Source organism: Pelmatolapia mariae, linkage group LG3_W (genome assembly GCF_036321145.2).
Source record: "Pelmatolapia mariae isolate MD_Pm_ZW linkage group LG3_W, Pm_UMD_F_2, whole genome shotgun sequence".
NCBI classification, from domain to species: domain Eukaryota; kingdom Metazoa; phylum Chordata; class Actinopteri; order Cichliformes; family Cichlidae; genus Pelmatolapia; species Pelmatolapia mariae.
The window spans coordinates 64,646,740-64,666,431 of NC_086229.1; the positions used below are offsets into that span (position 1 = coordinate 64,646,740).

The 19,692-nt window shown below is 39.5% G+C and overlaps 1 protein-coding gene across 1 annotated transcript in view; it reads left to right on the top strand.

Moving 5' to 3' along the window:
• The window catches only part of LOC134623870 (programmed cell death 1 ligand 1-like), an 81,204-nt gene extending 61,875 nt beyond the window's left edge, over positions 1 to 19,329 (top strand). The window contains exon 3 of the mRNA XM_063468878.1: positions 18,905 to 19,329. Coding sequence (XP_063324948.1) covers positions 18,905 to 19,329 — 425 coding nt within the window. The remainder of the gene's footprint in view (positions 1 to 18,904) is intronic.
• Positions 19,330 to 19,692: the final 363 nt, after the last annotated feature.

Here is a 19,692-nt window from a genome sequence, read left to right on the forward strand (position 1 = left end):
TAACGCTGTAGAGAAAGAGTTGAGCACGTACAGGCAGAAATGTTGAGAGCGCGAGCAACACATTGCGAGCGAGCGCAAATGCAAAAACTGAGCGAGAGGGGCTGCAATTGTGTGTGTGTGTGGGTAATAGCAAACACTGAAATACATTTTTTGCACACAGCAATGAATTTTGTTCACTTAAATTTAGCTTTTCTTCGCTCAAAATAAATTTTTCCTCAAAATGCGACACTTGCACCTGCAAATGTTTTTTACGTGCGCTCAATTTTTTTTACATGCGCTCAGAATAGTGGCACAAAAATAACGCCATAAGATGTCAGTTATGAACAAACAAACATCAGAACAAGGAGGCCCAGCTACAGCTGCTCTTTATCTTTAACTGTCAACTGAGTCAAGCTAGCTGCTCACCATGTTTCTAACCATCGTGCTAAGCTAAGCTAACCATGTAACCATCACGACTCAAGCTCAGAGTTTAGAAGAATATCAAACTTCTTTTATCTGTCTGAAGAAGTTGAAAGAAAATCTTGATTATGGGAGGAGTTTGTTGAGGCCATGGAGAAAGACGTTAAGTTGAGAAGTTTGTGTTATTTGGTATCAGATTTATGACCCCACCAAAAAAAATGTTAATGGAAAAGGATAGTTTTCCATTAACATGGAAACTCCTGCCCGGTGAGTCAGAGAAATCTTTGGAAAGCACAGAGAAGGTCAAAGCAGCAAATATTAGACTTTTTAATATAATTTAATGCGGTTGAGCTCAAGGTTTGTGAACTTTAATTAAAGTGTCGACAGTAGATTTGTATCTGAGCTGGCTCCTGGTAAAGTCTGAACTGGGACTGTGTGTGATGCAGAGAGGTGGAGATTGGAGGCCTTCATTAAACTACAAATCTTGTAATCATGTTTCCTGTTGTTTGAACTGTGTGTGTTTGTGTTCAGATTTTAAACCAGAGCCAGACGTTGTCTACTCTTCAATGAAGAAGTCCTGCAGTCCAACCACTGACGCCAACTGCTGGTCTCTAACTGGTCCCCCCAGCAACTCAGACCAGAGGACATCCACATGTTATTTCTATTTTTAATTTTCTCTATAACCTGTAAAAGGTTTCCATTTAGGTTCTCTACAGGATTAATAAACTTTGGGATCACCTCTTTGTTCACTCATTTTTTTCTTTACCATGAAACAAGGAATAAAGATTAAGCTTCAACTGGCACACTATAAACAGCAGGGACATCATTCAGTGGGTGAAAAACACAGGAAAACTTCAGTACAGAACATGTACTGTGCATTTTTTCAGTTGCACTTTATCAGGAACATATGAGCATTATAGTCTCACACTCAGTGGTTTAACCTAAAAATAGAGAAATTAAGTGTTTTAATGTCTGATAAAGTATAAATTGCTAAACATGAGAGTGGAGTTCCATCTGCATCACACTGCCGGAATCAGAGCTCCTCATGTTAAACCTCTCAGTGAAGCTTGAAATGGCTGTGAATCACAGTTTTCTGCCATCTACTGGTGAAATCAGCACAGTTTAAACATACTGCAGTTGATCATCAAACCAGTTTGTATTTTACTCAGATTCTTAACAGTTTCAGAAACTTTAAAGAGTAATGTTTCAATTCAGTACTGTTAAAAGATCTCTGTGTGGTTGAAAATATTATATAAAGGAATAGATGAGTATCCAAATCTAAAGAGTTCCCTGGATTGGACTGGTGGGTGTTAGAGGCTACTGACACAAACTGGAGAATCTCATCTTTCTTGGCATCTTAGGATCCCCCAGATTAGTAATGGTAAATGGCCTGTATTTATATAGCGCCTTACTGGTCCCCAAGGACCCCAAAGCGCTTTACATATCCAGTCATCCACCCATTCATACACACATTCACACACTAGCTGTTAAATGTTAAAGGAGTGTCTGAAATAGCTTCACTTCATAAGGTTTTGCAGCACCCTCTGGTGGATAATTGAGGACACTTCAGGACAGAGTCAGGAGAGCGCAATAGTCTGTGGTCACTGTCTGCTAAACTAAACTTGTTTATCATTTATTTATTTATTTATGAAGCACATTTAATTACAACAGCAATGTTGACCAAAGTACAAAAATGTGCAAAAATACAAAATAACTAGTACTAAATAACTTATAATATTAGTACCAAAACAATAATCAACATTAAATCAACATTATCCAGAACCAACAGTTTCTCTATTACTATCAATAACTCACTCAGTTTCTTCCTCTGTGAAAAGTTTGGGTGTCATCCTCGACAGTACTCTGTCTTTCAATTCACACATTAATAATGTCACTCGGTCTGCAAATTTTAGATTGCGCAACATTAATCGTCTTCATCCTTTTCTCATCCCACATGCCACTGCCATTCTTGTTCACAGCCTTGTTACTACCCGGATCGATTACTGCAACTCTCTTCTTTTTGGTCTTACTCAAAAATCCATGCAAAAGCTCCAACGCATCCAGAACTCTGCTGCTCATACTATCACCAGGACCCCTTCTATCCATCACATCACTCCTGTCCTGCAGCAGCTTCATTGGCTCCCGGTCAAATATCACATCAATTTTAAAATACTTTTGTATACATTTAAGGCTATTCATCATCTCTCCCCTCCATATCTCTCTGATCTGATTCAGATCACCATCCCATCTCGGTGTCTCAGATCTTCTTCTTCCCTTCCTCTCTCTGTCCCCTCTTATTATTATTATTAATACCAAATAACTTTTATACTGTATTAAAAGCCAGTGAATACAAATATGTTTTAAGATGAGATTTAAAAAGATTGACAGTAGGAGTCTGTCTGATGTGTTGGGTTAGATTATTCCACAATTTAGGCGCTACGACCCCAAACACTTAATTGCCTCTGTGAACCAGCCTAGACCTTGGCTTGGCTAAAGGCAAAAGATCATTTGGTCTAATAGATCTAGAGGGTGCATAAGTCTGCAAGAGGTCAGACAAATACCCGGGAGCCTGTCCATTCAGGGCTTTGTACGTCAACGATAACATTTTATAATCAATTCTGAAGTGAACAGGGAGCCAGTGAAGTTCTTTTTACTAGATTGTCTGAACAAAATTAAGATATAGTAATAATATAGGTATTGTGGGTAATGAAAGAGCAGACAGGTTGGCTAAAGAACCTGTTAAAAAAGTTGATGCTGATGTGCAGATACTGTTGTCAAAATCTGAAGGGAAAAGTAGTTTGGAAAGAACGTAAGAATTTATAGAAAATGAATGTAAATTATGGATAATGAAGTAAAAGGGAAACATTTTACACAATGGAAGTTAAGAGAAGTAGAGGAATAAATAGGCAGGAGGAGATCATTGTAAGTAGAATACGAACAGATCAGTGTTTTCTGAACGGCACTTTTTTAGGACTGAGAAACCAACTGGATTATGTAATTGGTGTAATGCTATGGAAACGGTTGAACATGTGCTTATTAGTTGCAGGAAGTATGTCAGTACTGGAGAACGTTGAAGGTAAAAATGGAGGGTGCTACAGAACTCCAGTTTGAATAGGGAGTTGATTAATTAGTGATGAAGAGAATGGTTTTTCATTTTTTGAGAAATTCTGGACTCATCCAGAGTCCAGTAATACTCTGTTTCTGACAAACTTGTATTTTGACTCAGTTGTATATAGCATTTGTATTCTATTTTTATCCTATTGTATATATTATATTATTTTATTTGATTCTATTCTATTCTGTAGTTGTGTACAGTATCTTTCTGCTGTAACAAAACAAATTTCCCACGTGTGGGACTAATAAAGGTTATCTTATCTTATCTTATCTTATCTAACTATTTGGACGTGATGTTATTTGGAAGTGATGGCAGTAGTACAACATCTTTGGATGCAAGCTGCCGTTAAAAATGAAAGAAGAAGAAGCAGCTCTGATGCAGTTAGTTTGCCACGGTAGCTGCTGATAATCATGGAGCTATTGGCTGCTGGCAAAAATCAGGAGGAAATCAGGGCGGTAAGCGAATTTCTGTGTTAGCGCATTTGCGCTGCTATGTGTTTTTGTGGTCTTCTTTTGCGGCTTTTAAGTTAATTTTGGTCAGAGCGTGGTGAAACTTTGTGTTTGGAATTGGTGATAGCTCTGCAAGCTAACTAGCCTTTCTTTAGCTGGTTATATGAAGACTGAAGAGTCGGTTTTTGTTTGTTTAGCGGACTTTTGTGCAACTAACTGTTCTTTTAATCATCGCTTGTTTTTGTTGTGTTTGTTGGTCGTAGAAATGGTTTATATGAGATTTTAGCCGATATTCAGAGGTTTCTGTGGACATCACACATGTCAGAATTTATAGTTCTGACTCTTCGTTATAACTAATTAAACGATACCTGTATAGACTGTCTCTCAGAATGAGAAAAGACACTTGCAGCCCATCTTTTTCCACTTACGTTCAGTCTTCCTGCACTCGTCTTGCTGAAGAGTGGTCTCATTTATACATGGGTCCGTTTGTGGTTTCAAGCTCATAGTTGTAAAAGGGGCAACCTCATCAAGGACAGTTTTGCATTTCTCATAGAAATGAGATGACATCTCCTGGGTACCAAAGTTGAAGGGAGATCTTAAAACTTTTTTTAAAAGCAACACAAAATTTTTCAGTTGCAGATGGGTTAAACACACAGCAGTGATGAGTTGGAATAAGAGGTGTAAAATGGTGGTGAGATAAAAATATATCAAGAACAACAGGACAGTGATCAGAAAAAACCGCATCACATATTTCCGTGTTTAGGACCAGTAACCCTAAAGACAGCACAAGGTCCAACGTATGACCCTGTTTCTGGGTTGGCCCCGACACAAATTGAGCAAGACTAAAGGAGTCTATCAAACTTAAAAAGTCTCTGGCCAGCGGATTGGAGGGACAACACAAATGAATATTAAAATCAACAATTAAAATTTGGTTATAGCTTAGCACAATAGCTGATAAAAAGTTTAAAAAGTCTTGAATAAAATCCTTGTGATATTTTAGAGATCTGTATAGAGCTGCAACAAGTGTCGGGCAGGGATGCCCCAATTCAAACATCAGACGTTCAAAACTTGAATAAGGGTCAGTTAAGACTTTTTTGCATGTGAGCTTCTTCCTAAAAACAGCTGCCACTCCACCACCACGCCCATTTATCCTCAGCACATTAAGATATTCACAGTCAGAAGGTAAAAGTTCAGTAAAACAGCTGGAATCATCGGCTCCCTGCCTGGATTCTGTCACAAGCATTAGATCCAGCTCCCGATTGATAAAGAAGTCCTTAAGAATAAAAGTTTTGTTTACTAACGATTGAGCATTAACAAGATTTATCTTTAGTGGTACCAGTGCCTCAGCGGCCAATGTGGGTGCCTGACCTATCGGCCTTAGGTTCTGAGGGTTAACCCTACCCAAATGAAGACGGGGAGGACGCGGGCTTAATTGTAATAAACCCAACAACAGGTGTCAGACAGGTGTAAGCCATATCCAGAGAGCGCCAGTAGTTGATGCGGTTGAATCCAGTCGGGATAGGGTAAGGTGTTTTTGCAAATCATGCCAAGGTAGCTGTCATTCTCACCAATAAGCACGACGGAGACGAGCTGGAACTCCTGACAGGAATGGTGGGGAGGAGGTTCCCTGATATCCACAACTGCAATTAACAGGTTTTAAATTAGATGATCTTAAAGCCAGGAGCATTTGGCGATCATATACAAACACAGTTAACAATTTTCAAGACAAATTAAAAATGAAACTCTAGTACAAACAGAGTCAGATGGCAGGCTATACACACTGGCGCCATCTTTTTTATGATATAAACTATTCCCTTTAGGGTGTTTGTCTCATTGATGACTCTCCAATGCACTGCTGTCCACTAGGGTTGCCACAATTCGTCGACTAGTCATGATAGTCGACGACTAATTTAGTAGTCGACGCGTCGTTTGAAGCTTTGTAAGATCCTGAAAGACGCAGGAATAAGTAGTAGGATTTAAGAGTGTAGTAACGGACTGAAACAGAAGATGGCAGCACTGCATCTACAAGGATCCCAGCTGCCATTAAACGCCAAAGAAGAAGAAGCAGTCTCCGGTATCATAGCTGTTGTCGGGTAGTGTCCAAATTCAGAGGCTGCATTTCTAGGCTAATAACGTTACAGCGACGTGATAAAGGCTTTCCAAACTCGAAGACTTCTCCAAATGCGTCCTTAATTTCCGCAGATTTGAAGGATGGGTCATGTGTATTCTTCGATACCCAACCTATCCCACAGTTCATAGCGCGGCTCAGCCAATTCCAGATTTCAACAATGACAGCTACTTAGTCTTGATGCATTCTCAATCATCCAGGAAAGTAAATCTCCAAAAGTTGAATCTGTTCATCTGGATGTAGCGTTTTGTGGCAGAAACATGGGTGTGCCATGGGCTCCCCAGTTTCACCCATCGTGGCCAATTTGTACATGGAAGAAGTGGAAAAGAGAGCTTTGCTATCCTACCCTGGAACACCACCAAGCCATTGGTTCAGATATGTGGATGACACCTGGGTGAAAATCAAATCGCAGGACGTACTACATTTCACAGATTACATTAGCTCGGTGGACCGACACATCAAATTCACCAGGGAGGATATGAAAAGTGGCAGGCTAGCCTTCTTAGACTGTGAGATTTCCATCAGTAATGGGGGACATCTAAAAGCTGACGTGTACCGTAAACCTACACATACGGATCAGTATCTAAGGTTTGACTCTCATCATCCACTGGAGCACAAACTGGGTGTCATCAGGACGCTACAACACAGAGCGAACACCATCCCCACTGACACAGCGGCCAGGGAGGCAGAAGAACAGCACATCAAGAAGGCCCTGAGTAAATGTGGTTATCCCAGCTGGACTTTTGTCAAAGCTGGAAAGACACCTAAAGAAAGCTCCAGCCGATCCAGGAGAGAAGGACAACCGCTGCCCAAGCGAAAACCTGTAGTGATCCCATATGTGTCAGGAGTATCGGAGCAGTTGAGACGCATTTTTTCTAAACACCGGGTCTCTGTGGCTTTTAAACCCCAAAATACGCTGCGCCAAGAATTGGTCCACCCCAAGGATCGGGTCCCCCGACACAAACAGAGTAACACAGTGTATACTGTTAAGTGCCAGGAGGATTGCCAGGATTTATACATCGGGGAAACCAAACAACCTCTAGCGAAGTGGATGGCACAACACAGAAGAGCTACCTCGTCAGGCCAGGACTCTGCAGTCTATTTACACCTACAGGCCAATGGACACTCTTTCAATGATGAGGATGTACACATCCTGGACAGGGAGGAATGCTGGTTTGAGCGCGGAGTCAAGGAGGCCATTTACGTGAAGAGGGAAAGACCATCTCTGAATCGAGGAGGGGGCCTAAGGGTACATCTTTCACCATCTTACAATGCTGTGATTGCAGCCATTCCCCAACTCTGTGAATGGTACTCATGGCCATTGATCAGTGGTCTTTGATCAGTGGGTTTTGGTCAGTGATTGTTGATCAATGGTCATGAGAATTTGCATAATTATGATTAAGGAACTGACCTCACAGCCCATTGTTCCTTCAGTGGGCTGGTTTCAGTCATTATGCAAATGTACTGTTTATAAGATTTGGGAAACCTGCAGTCAGCTGAGACTCAAGAAGTCACTTGGATGAGTGACGAAACGTTTCTCCCACAAAACGCTACGTCCAGATGAACAGAATCAACTTTTGGAGACAGCTACTTAGTTTTAATATTACTTTTATTACTCTTTCTGGGTCACAAAACAAAGTTTTCAGATATTTTCAGGCGAGAATATAGCTGTGTAAACTTCAAATATCTGCTTGATTTATCAAAACATCCCATATTTGCAAAAGTGCTCCGACGTTTTCGGAGACGTCTGTTACCTACTAGCTCGATAGCTAGCCGGCGAGAACAGCGAACTACCGCCGGCACATCGTTTTCAAACCCCCCGCGGTCTTTGAGTACTGAGGTTAAACATGATATATAAGTCACTTAGATTACTTAAAAATGTTATTGTTTGGCTTTTTTCAGTGTTTCATTTTTTGCTGAGGAAATCGGTTCGGCTGAGATTAAAGGTATAGTTTTCACACAGCTGAATAAACGTCAAACAGAAAGCTGTTGTGTGAGATGGAAGATTTTACTCCAGTGTCCTGGTATATTTTAGATAGCAAGGAGCAGGCGGCTGAGATTGTTAAACTCCACCGAGACAATCTGCAAATTTCATTAGAAGTTTAATAAACTATCATCTTGTCTTTATTTTTGGTTAGCACATACCTTAAACACTATAAGCTGTAAGCTAATGATAGTTCTATAAGAGCAGATGCATGCTGGTACAATACGCTGTATGTTTTACGTCCAATGGATGCATGATCTGATTAGTCGACTAATCACAAAAATAATCGGTGACCAGTCGACTATCAAAATAATCGTTTGTGGCAGCCCAACTGTCCACTATGATTTGCATCAAAGAAGCTAAAACAATGGTTTCTATTTGCAATATATATTATTTTCCTGAAGTTTAACTGGCATTATATTATTGAGTTTTTTGTTTTTGTTTATTTATTTGTGAAACAGCACACATTTAAATGTAATATTTTAAACTGAGTGGAATTCGGTGACATAAACAAATTTGGCCCATTAGAAAATATGGTTTTTCTGTGATACAGCAACATTAATGCTGGATATATATAAAAACATGAAGGAGAGTTGTGTTAATATTAAAAATGTAAAATGTGAATCATAGACTGACTGTGGCTCAGGAGGTAAAACACATCATGTAATAATTTGAAGGTTGGTAGGTTGATCTCTGGCTGCTCCAGTATGAACACAATCCAGATGCTGAATACTAAGTTGCTCCCTGTACATTCTCAGACACTGAATGTTGGGAGAAAAAGAAGAATGTGTTTGTGAATGGGGAAAATGTGTCATGATGTATGAAGTGCTTTGAGCGACCAATAGAAAAGTCCTGTGCAAGTACCAGTTAGTGCAACTCTGCATAGCTGCAAGTGTAGTGTTTTAATTTGACCTCATGGTGGCAGTGTTGTCTCTGTTATAAATGGCTCTGATAATAGATACTGTGCAATCACAGTATTAAAAAAAAATCATATAATGTATTATTAAATTAAAATTAATTATGAACTTACTATTAACCTGACTAATTAAGCGTCTAAACATCTGGGCTATTAATATTTTGTGCTCACCACCACTCAGAACATTTCTGTTTTGTTTTTTTCAACATATCTCATATTTCTTGAGTGAAATTATCCAGAGCTGATTCATAACCAGCTGATTTTTCATTTTACACTAACTATATTGGGTGTGTTGTGGGTAAGAAAATACACCAGCTTCTTGATGAACAGCTTACACACATTGTAAATTGTAGACTTTAATATTTTTCAGTGTAATGGTATATTGGCTAGATAATGCAGGGAATTACTTAAATGCTGCAATGCATGTAATCCCAGAAAAAAGTAATCCCGTCCTCTACATGGACGACATCATTCACTCATCCACACCAGGAGAATCTACAGCATGAAAGTCTAAAACAGCGTGTTCGTTTAGCAAAACCATGTGTAACCCAGTTGGGTAAATCGGTTGTAATAAGAAACTATTTCTAAATGATTTGTCTAGTTGTGGGATTTTTTTTCCCATTGTATTGCTACATACTTACTGATTCATATCACTAATTCCATGTAGTGATATGAATTAATTTGTTTTGGTTTCTTCACTTCCCACTGTTCCTTGCAGCAGCTTTTATTTTGCAGAAAATTAGCTCAGTTGTCTGTAGGTTAAAACAGTTCCAGAAACTTACTAGCTACCACCAAAATAGTGAGGTGAATGTTAGTGCGGCTGAAGGTAACGGTAAGCTAACTAATAACTTACAATATGTGGTCACTGTTAGCAATAAGAACATTTACATGTCGCAGGCATGCTAGCTTTCTTTATGGGTTGCAAATGTTAAAAAATGGATTTGATCTACAAACTGTTGTTTTAATGTCATATTTTCCAAATCAACAAGGAAAGTTTCACATGTGCATTAATTACTCAATCATTATATTATGAGTATGTTTTTATGATTTATCTTTAGTGGGTGAGCGTTAATATTATATAAATATGAATTGTAAAAATATAACAAAAACTAAATGTAATATGATAGCTTCTTACTGGTTGTAATGTTTAGTCTAAGGAAAGCTTGTAAGTTGTGACAGTTCTAATTTAATTTGTCTATCATTTGTGTTATGGTCATAACTTTGGTGTATTCAGTGAGCTAAAGTAGTTATAACTTCAGTTACATATTAATGTTTAACAGGAGAGTACCACATATTTTTCAGAATGTAGAATAATTGCAGTGTGTAGTTGATAATTGCTGAATTTACAATACAAATGTTTTAATGTGTCCCTAAACAATGAACAGATGAGGTATTGTGAACGTTACACTCTCAATGCAACATTAAAAAAGTTGTAATTATTTTCCCTCTTAAATCAACACTTTTTATAAATGTGTTCATATTTAATTGAGCTCCATTAAAATAAGTTGAGGATGATTAAAAATGCAATATTTGTCTGTGAAGTAGGATGATGTAAGAAATAATAATAAAATATTGGATATGCAGTACACAAATTTAGTGTTGGTCACCACCCACAGAACAGCTTGATTTACATAACAAATGACACTTATTTATAAAAAGTTGGTCTAATAACAAGAAAATGTGAAGTAATAATTCAGCAGCTCTGATCTGCTGTTAGCAAAGACAGATGTAACTATTTTTATAATAATAGCATCTACAGCAGCTCATATTCACAAGCAAAGGAAGAGAATCAAATCAGAATTCAGAAATGTAATTGGAGTGAAAATGAATTATTTATTTATGCAACTGAGTCATGTCAGTATGTTGGTTGTGGTTTTCTATCATCCATCAGGGGGCGCTGCAGCTCCCTCAGCATCCTCAGTCTTTACTATGAATTCAACAGTGTTTGGCCTTTATGTGATTCAAAGTGTTTACTGACTGTTTGAACTGTAAACAGTTTATTTTCTAGTGTTGTTTTACAGCAAGCACAAAGAAACAAAGTGACCTTGTGATGCTGCTTCTATTGGTCACACTTTGCTCCTCGTCTCTTCTCTCCTGCTCAGTTTCATCACGTTTGTCCTGATGTCATTTAACTAATCATGCTGACGTGTTTCAGTGGAGGAATAATAAATGGGAAAAGAAGCAAAAATGTCCATAATTAGTATCTGATTAATATCCACTTAATCATTTAGTCCTTGATGAACGTACTTTTACTGAAGGCCATATGATGATATGCACTGACACACCCAGAGTCCAGCTGTACCAACAACAAACACTGTCAGCTGAACCAGTCTGACCAGGAAATGCACAACTGTGGCTTTTATGAAATGTGACCCTCTTTATGTGACTCACTTCACCACAACCACAAAACAGATTCCTTTAGATCTTTATATAGGAAATGTCAACATTCAGAATACTTGGAAACAGAGTTTAACAAAGATTTTTAGTCCTGAAAATGTTGTGCACGTATATCCTGAACTATAATACACTGCTGTGTAATTCAGGGGTTTGTAACTCTGAACATATTTGTAGTATTTGAATACTTTTCTTAAGTTATTGTACAAATATCAGCTGGTTCTGAAGTGGTCAGGTGGGAGGTGCTGTCACAGATTTTCTGTCTGTGCACAAACTTTGTGCAGATGACAGTAACAAATGGTAAATGGCCTGCATTTTGTGTAGCGCTTTACTCAGTCCCTAAGGACCCCAAAGCGCTTTACACTACATTCAGTCATCCACCCATTCAGACACACATTCACACACTGGTGATGGCGTTGTAGCCACAGCTGCCCTGGGGCGCACTGACAGAGGCGAGGCTGCCGGACATTGGCGCCACCGGGCCACCACCAGTAGGCAAACATGGGGTTAGTATCTCCAAAAGTTGATTCTGTTCATCTGGACGTAGCGTTTTGTGGGAGAAACGTTTCCTCACTCATCCAAGTGACTTCTTCAGTCTCAGCTGACTGCAGGTTTCCCCAAACCTTATAAACAGTACATTTGCATAATGACTGAAACCAGCCCACTGAAGGAACAATGGGCTGTGAGGTCAGTTCCTTAATCATAATTATGCAAATTCTCATGACCATTGATCAACAATCACTGACCAAAACCCACTGATCAAAGACCACTGATCAATGGCCATGAGTACCATTCACAGAGAGTTGGGGAATGGCTGCAATCACAGCATTGTAAGATGGCGAAAGATGTACCCTTAGGCCCCCTCCTCGATTCAGAGATGGTCTTTCCCTCTTCACATAAATGGCCTCCTTGACTCCGCGCTCAAACCAGCGTTCTTCCCTGTCCAGGATGTGTACATCCTCATCATTGAAAGAGTGTCCACTGGCCTGTAGGTGTAAATAAACTGCAGAGTCCTGGCCTGACGAGGTTGCTCTTCTGTGTTGTGCCATCCGCTTCGCTAGAGGTTGTTTGGTTTCCCCGATGTATAAATCCTGGCAATCCTCCTGGCACTTAACAGCGCACACTATGTTACTCTGTTTGTGTCGGGGGACCCGATCCTTGGGGTGGACCAGTTTTTGGCGCAGCGTGTTTTGGGGTTTAAAGGCCACAGAGACCCGGTGTTTAGAAAAAATGCGTCTCAACTGTTCCGATACTCCTGACACATATGGGATCACTACAGGTTTTCGCTTGGGCAGCGGTTGTCCTTCTCTCCTGGATCGGCCGGAGCTTTGTTTAGGTGCCTTTCCAGCTTTGACAAAAGTCCAGCTGGGATAACCACATTTACTCAGGGCCTTCTTGATGTGCTGTTCTTCTGCCTCCCTGGTCGCTGTGTCAGTGGGGATGGTGTTCACTCTGTGTTGTAGCGTCCTGATGACACCCAGTTTGTGCTCCAGTGGATGATGAGAGTCAAACCTTAGATACTGATCCGTATGTGTAGGTTTACGGTACACGTCAGCTTTTAGATGTCCCCCATTACTGATGGAAATCTCACAGTCTAAGAAGGCTAACCTGCCTCCCTGGTGAATTTGATGTGTTGGTCCACCGAACAGATTCAACCTTTGGATGATTGAGAATGCATCAAGATGGGGTTAGTATCTTGCCCAAGGATATTTGGCATGCAGCTTGGAGCAGCCTGGGATCGAACCACTGACCTTCAGGTTAGTGGCTGACCTGCTCTGCCACCTGAGCTACAGCCACCCCACATGAATGTAACAACACTGTTACATTCATCATATTGTTAAATGTAAGAGAAAGTAGTTACATTTGACTGCTCCTGGTCACATGATGACCCCACAGCAGTTAGTGCCCCTTATTTTGATTTGCAGAGTTTGACACCCGCTGCCCTTCCTGACAGTCCTAAAGTGATTTGTGTCTCCAGATGGAATCAAACCAGCAACCTTTACGATAATCAGTAAAGTCTGGAGGTACAACAACAGTATATTTTAGTATAATTCCTTTGACATTTTCTGTAATGTGTGTGTTCAATATTAACTGGTCTTCTTTTATTTGTCTTCTTTTATTAGTGTCTATGTTTGCTTGATACAAAGACACCTTTGACTTGTATTATTATCATTTTGTCATGAGACCCTTCATTCATCATTTATCTCGACTCTACACACAGACAGTCTCTACAAAGTCTACACATCCACCAGAGAAACAAATTAACTTCCTGTTGCTGTCACCTCTCTGCTACTTTCATTATGTTTGTGGTATTTGTTTGTCAAATACACGGCTCAGATCCAGTCAGCTGATTCAGTCCGGGAATGTGGTTGCCACGGTGATGCTATGAAGTCAAACTGGTCTAAGGTGTTTCGTATGAAACAGCTGACAAGGAAATACGGGTTAGATTGTTCACTGGGGCAGTTTAGTGCAGCCAGAGACCAAATCACTATCGTCAAAGTTTTTTTTCTTTCTATTTGCTCTCAGTGGATAATTTTTCCATCCTGACGATCATTAGAGTGTTTGAGGGTTTCAGAGATCCTTCAGAACAACAGTAAGTCTTTAAAATGACGTCTTTCAGTCTTTTAGATAATCTGACAGGTTGATGAAGTCTGTGAGCTTCAGTGGATTAACAGATTGTTCATGTTAATCCATCTGAACCAGGATTAAAGCTTCACTTTACTGGTTACAGATGAATGTCATGTGTAGTTAGTGTGAAGCATCTGATTTTCTATTGGCTGGTTTCATCTGTGAAAACACATCATATGAAATGAATTCAATGTGTTTTATCATCTGAAGAAACAAAAGCTGTCAAACTATTTGTGTTGGAGATTCTGACATGATCCCTGATTTATCTCCTGGGATTTTGAGTTGCCTTGGAGATTTCTCTTTCAGTGTTTTCTGTTTGGCTTCTATTTCTGGTTTTGATTATTATTGGCTGAATTTTAATTGCTTTATTGTTTTAGTAGTGGGGTGTATTTCTGGCAATATTGAGTGTTTGTTCCTTTGTGGTTTTCATAGGACTGAGTTTTAGGTTTTCCAGTTTAACTTTATTGTTGCTGTTTTTGCGGTGACTTTATGCTTTCTGTTTTGTTTGTCTTTAGTATCCGTTAGGATTTTATCAGGAGTTTCTTCTTTGTTTCATTTTGGACCAATAAAATCTATTTTTGATATAATATATTAAGGTTGGGCAATATGTAGAATTTTTCCCAACCAACAATTGTCAGTCTAATAAATGACGATAGGTGATATATTCGTGCAGGTGACTTTTTGACACAGACTCACTTTCTTTTCTTGTGTGTTTCTGTATAAATATAACTATTTTTGGATTATTCTTGTATTTATTCATTTATTTGAGATCGTAGAAAAGACTTAACATTACGTCTGAGATTTTTTTTTAAATGTTCGCTGGAAGAAATTTAGATTTTTAACGTACTTTTTAATTTTGTATTTGTTGTTTGGTTGAGGTGTAAGACAAAGACTGTAATGGCCTGTAAACACAGTTAAAGTGGAAAAAAGAACCAATTTCTCTTACTTAAGTAAAATGTTTTAGTTCTTCTGATAGGCTACTGCCTTTCTTTCTTTCTGTTATGAGTTTGAGTAAATGAATCGCTGCATTTGTGCGCAGCTGGAAGAGGGTGCCATTAAAATAGCGCTATTATTTTTTTCTGTTTCTTTTTTCATGACTGGAGTCATTCCTGGAGCCTAAACTGAAAACGATTCTGACATATTACCAGCATGATCAAAGTAGTAAGCAAAGCTGCATCAGCTTCAAGAATATTTTGGAGCAGTGGATTTAAGGGAAATTTCTCCCTGGAGTGTTGCCAGGCAGGTTTAAGAGGGGCGTTTTATGTCTTCCTTTTGAAATGAGTGTTGCTGCAGCCCGTATTTGATACACCCATGTGACTGATGTTGATTTGTCACGTGAGGCTGTGATGTGAATCTCTAGCTAATGTGAAGCCAGATCATCTTTGGGCTGCAGTTGCTGCTTTCCTCCCAGCTGACGCTGCTGAAACATTTATAGACCTGTCTGCATTTCTGTCATTTCCGTTATGTGTTCATGCTGCAAAAGTCAATCAAGTTATAGTTGCAGTAATTCAGCATCTATCTAGCTCTACTGTGGAGTAACTTTTGTTTTTTGTTTTTTCAGTGACGGGTCTCATCCTATGATAACTGGGATAGCCTCCGCATGCAACCCTGATAAGGATAGGTTGAAGAGAATGGATGTGACAGGTAATTTCAAACGAAATGTTTCCAACATCTCAACAAATATCAGAAAACACTGTTTCTCATGGAGAGAAACTCAGTGAGATCAGATGTAAGAAAGAGAACAGGACAGATTAAAGATTATATTTCTTGAAACTAAGCACTGCTTAGGCATTGCTGTTCAGTCAACTAGTGCCATGTTACTTTTCATTACTTTTTCAATATATTCAAATTTAAAAAAAATGGAACAAGCTATCAGATAACCAGAATCTCAGTGAAACCTAGCTTAGTCTTAGCTTAGCTTTCACTTCTGAGTGTTTGAATTTTATCTAATTTTATCTGCAGTTCACTGAAATATCAAAGTTTCTCTGTGACTTTCAGAAGTTCATCCCCAGTTCCCCATCATCACATCAGTAAATAAAAACCCAATAATGAGAACCTCTGGAACCCAAAGCAGCCTGACATGACTGCGCCAAATAGTAGTTTTCTGCAGTTTTCTCCTGAACGGCAGGCGTCACCAGTCAGATAAAAACTCTGCATCAGCTCTTTTATTCCAGTTAAAAAAGTCAAGACAGGAAGTAGAGAACTCAGTTTTTTGTTTGTTTTTTTCGTTTTTGTTTCTTTTAATTTTGGAGAGCGTCTCGCAGTGTCTCCATGATTATAATATATTATAAAAAATATATATATAACAGAAAACTATCAAAAAATAAATAAATGACTCAAACACTGGCCGACGTCATGTCCGCCAGTGTTTGGGTGGAAGTGTTAGCTAGCTAGGCTACGGAAATGTCTCGCCGAAGATCTTTTTTGTTTTTCTCCACTTTTCTGTTTGTCGATCTCTTCGTGTTTGTCTCTGCAGGTGAGATATAACTATGAGAACCCAAAATCAGTTTTGCTCTGACATAAAAACTAAGATGGAATGTGAATTATTTTATGTAACCCGGTAACGAGTTACAGTACGAAAATCAGCTTTCAAATACCACCTGGAAAAATCCCCAATAATGCTGAATTTACCATCCAAGATGGCAACAGTGCCTGTAAACAGCTTTTACTAAACAGTTAGTAAAAGCTTAAAATTTAAAATCTTGTTACGCTCATTTAACCTCAGAGGTAAGATGGATGTTGTGCCGTGACGTCTCTCCTGAGCGAACTTCCTTCCAGTATAAGTTGTCAGAAAAGAAAAGAAAACACTATTTATGTTGCTTGTAGCTAAGTGGAGTCCATGGATGGGGATGGACACCAAAGACCTTTTACATGCTGGCAAAATCCCCGATTTGTTATTGTGCTGGTTATCCATCTGTAACTAGCCACACAGCACAATGCTAACACAGTACCACAAAAGTGAAAGCACAGATTACAAGGTTTAGGTTGGATACACACAGACTGTTTGTGTGCACTGCCTTGTTTTGTACTTCTATTTGAAAGTAATTCGTACTAAGAAGCAGACATTGCTGACTTCCCATTTTGGATGGAAGAGGCTACTGATCTGTACTGCTACAGTTTGTGAAAATATGCTGCACACTGAAAACTTGGTCGTGTACTGCAGAGTTCAAAATATTGAGGGTGTCTTTAAGTTATCTAGATTCATGTATCCAAATACTGTTGGTCAGATAGGTGCATAGCATTTTCCTTGTGGCACCAATAAATGGTCGCCCAAAACTACTCACTTGCATGTTCACATAAAAAAGATGGTGTTGGCACATCAAAACAGTCACATTGATTAGTGTAACAGCAGCTGATTGTGCAAAGGAAGGATAAACTATACAAGGTTATTAAAAATATGAAGAGGTTATACATAAAATCTGCTGTAGATAATCAGCAGATGTAGAGGAAAGGCTCTGTACTGTAGTTCAGTGTTAGAAGTGCTGTATAAACGTGTGCACGTTTTGGTCAGTAAGACTGGAAAAAAGCAAATAAAATGTATCCTATTTAAAGGGAGGAAGAAAAGCTCACAAACACTTTTATTGTGTGAGTTTTAATTTCACAGTTTTATCAGTAAGACACACATGAATAGTCAGTGTGTGAATGTGTGTGTGAATAGGTGGATGACTGAATGTGTAAAGTGCTTTGGGGTCCTTAGGGACCAAGTAAAGCGCTATACAAATACAGGCCATTTACCATGATGGATTATAGTTGAGGCTGCTCTGCTACCTGGATGCTTATCTGTTCAGTTATTCAAGGAGTCAGAATGATATGTTGGAGGTATATTGACACTAAAAGACCCGAACCCCCTTCAAAATAGCAACAGTTGTGTGTATTTATATTGATTATAGGAATATTGATGATTTGCTGGACGATTGCTCAGTCAGTAAGTGGTTATTTCATAGCTGTTTAATTACACATCTGTAGTACAGAAAACCCCAAATTAACCCTGAAGTTAGCGGAGCATGAGGACATCTAGATTCTTTGTACTGAACATGCCTCGTTTGTCAGTGTTGTCTGTATCTCTCCAGAGTCTTACAGATGAACCACAACTCAAGTTCTTGTGTGTGGTTGCACACATGTGCATGTGATTAATATCCTTCAGTGTTTAATCACGACAGCTCTGCTCAGCAGATGGTGGCATCACCTCTGAATAGAGGCAGCTGCTGCAGCAAAGCAGTGGCATCTGAAGCTGCCACTGCTTTGCTGCTTTTATGCTTCAGTGCAGTAATATGAAGGCAGATGGACGGCTCATCTACCTGCACAGTGTTTGATGTTGATGGAGGCAGTGTATGTGGTACAACCGGTCTGTGGGCAAATCTTCCTTGTGCTGTTTGTTGATCTTCAGCCAACCACAGAGAAGAGTCAAGTTATAACACACAAAGAGCTGAAGTGAAAACTAGTGTCCACTGCAGCCACTCTGTGCTTTTCATGCAGTGTTTCTTTTAACAATGATGATTTTTTTGATCTTCTGTTCCTGATGAACTCCCAGTAGCTCCAATACTTGTGCTTACCTTTAATCAGCCAATCAGTATTGACCCAACCAAAAGGTCATCCTCATTCATTGATGTGCAGTTGGGATTTTAAAGCATGTTTGCATTTGCTGTCCAAACAGAAACACGTACCCAGACGGGAACATTGTGTCTGAGCCCAAACACTGAAAGACAGAAATATGTTCAGACTGTAGCTTAAAGTTTCTGTTTTACCAGTAACATGAGATCTCAATTAGCTCCTTATTTATTGTAGGAAGGTAACAAAGTGAGACATCCTTCTATTATAACAACTTTTAAAGCAGCGCCAGTGAAAAATGAGGTTCGACACAAGTGACCTTCACTCTCATTGCCTGGTGTAGAAGTGAGTCGCTGTATTTTGACCTTTAACCTCTCTGTGTTGTTTCCTCTTTCAGATCAGAAAAACATCACAGTTGAGTCTGGACAGAACATCACTTTGACATGTCAAGCTCCAAACAACAACAACATTATTGTTCTAGAGTGGAGCAGAGCTGACCTGGGAGAGAAATATGTGCTTCTGTTCCGGGATGAGCGTTTTTCTCCAGATCAACAGCATCCATCTTTTAAGAACCGGGTGGATCTGCAGGACAGACAGATGAAGGATGGAGACGTGTCTTTGATTCTGAAGGATGTGACGATTAATGACACTGGAACATACGAGTGTCGTGTCGTCCAGGGAGGAACTAAACGCAGGAAGAGAGGTGTTTTAGATGGTGACCCCATCAGCATCGTCACCCTGAGTGTTGTTGATCCTCCAGGTGAGTGAGTAGAGTTGAGTGTGTGTGTGATCAGAGGTGAAGCTGCTTCCTGGTTGTTGATGTTTGTTTCTAAAGATGTTGTTGATGAGACTTTGTAGAAAGCAGCTGGTCTGAGTGATGTGATCAGAGTGCAGTAGATAATGTCTGACAGCAGTTTGAAGAGGAAATGGATTCTGTTCTGTTCTTCACTCATCACCTACCTGACAGCTGACACCTCACACCTGTTTCTCACCTGCAGGTCAGACAGGAGGAGACACAGAGGATGGAGGGAAGGAGGCTGGATCTGTTGGACTGATCGTTGGTCTGTCAGTTTCTGCTGTGGTTCTTGTTGTTGCTGTTGTTGGTTTTTTGATCAACAGAAAACAAACAAC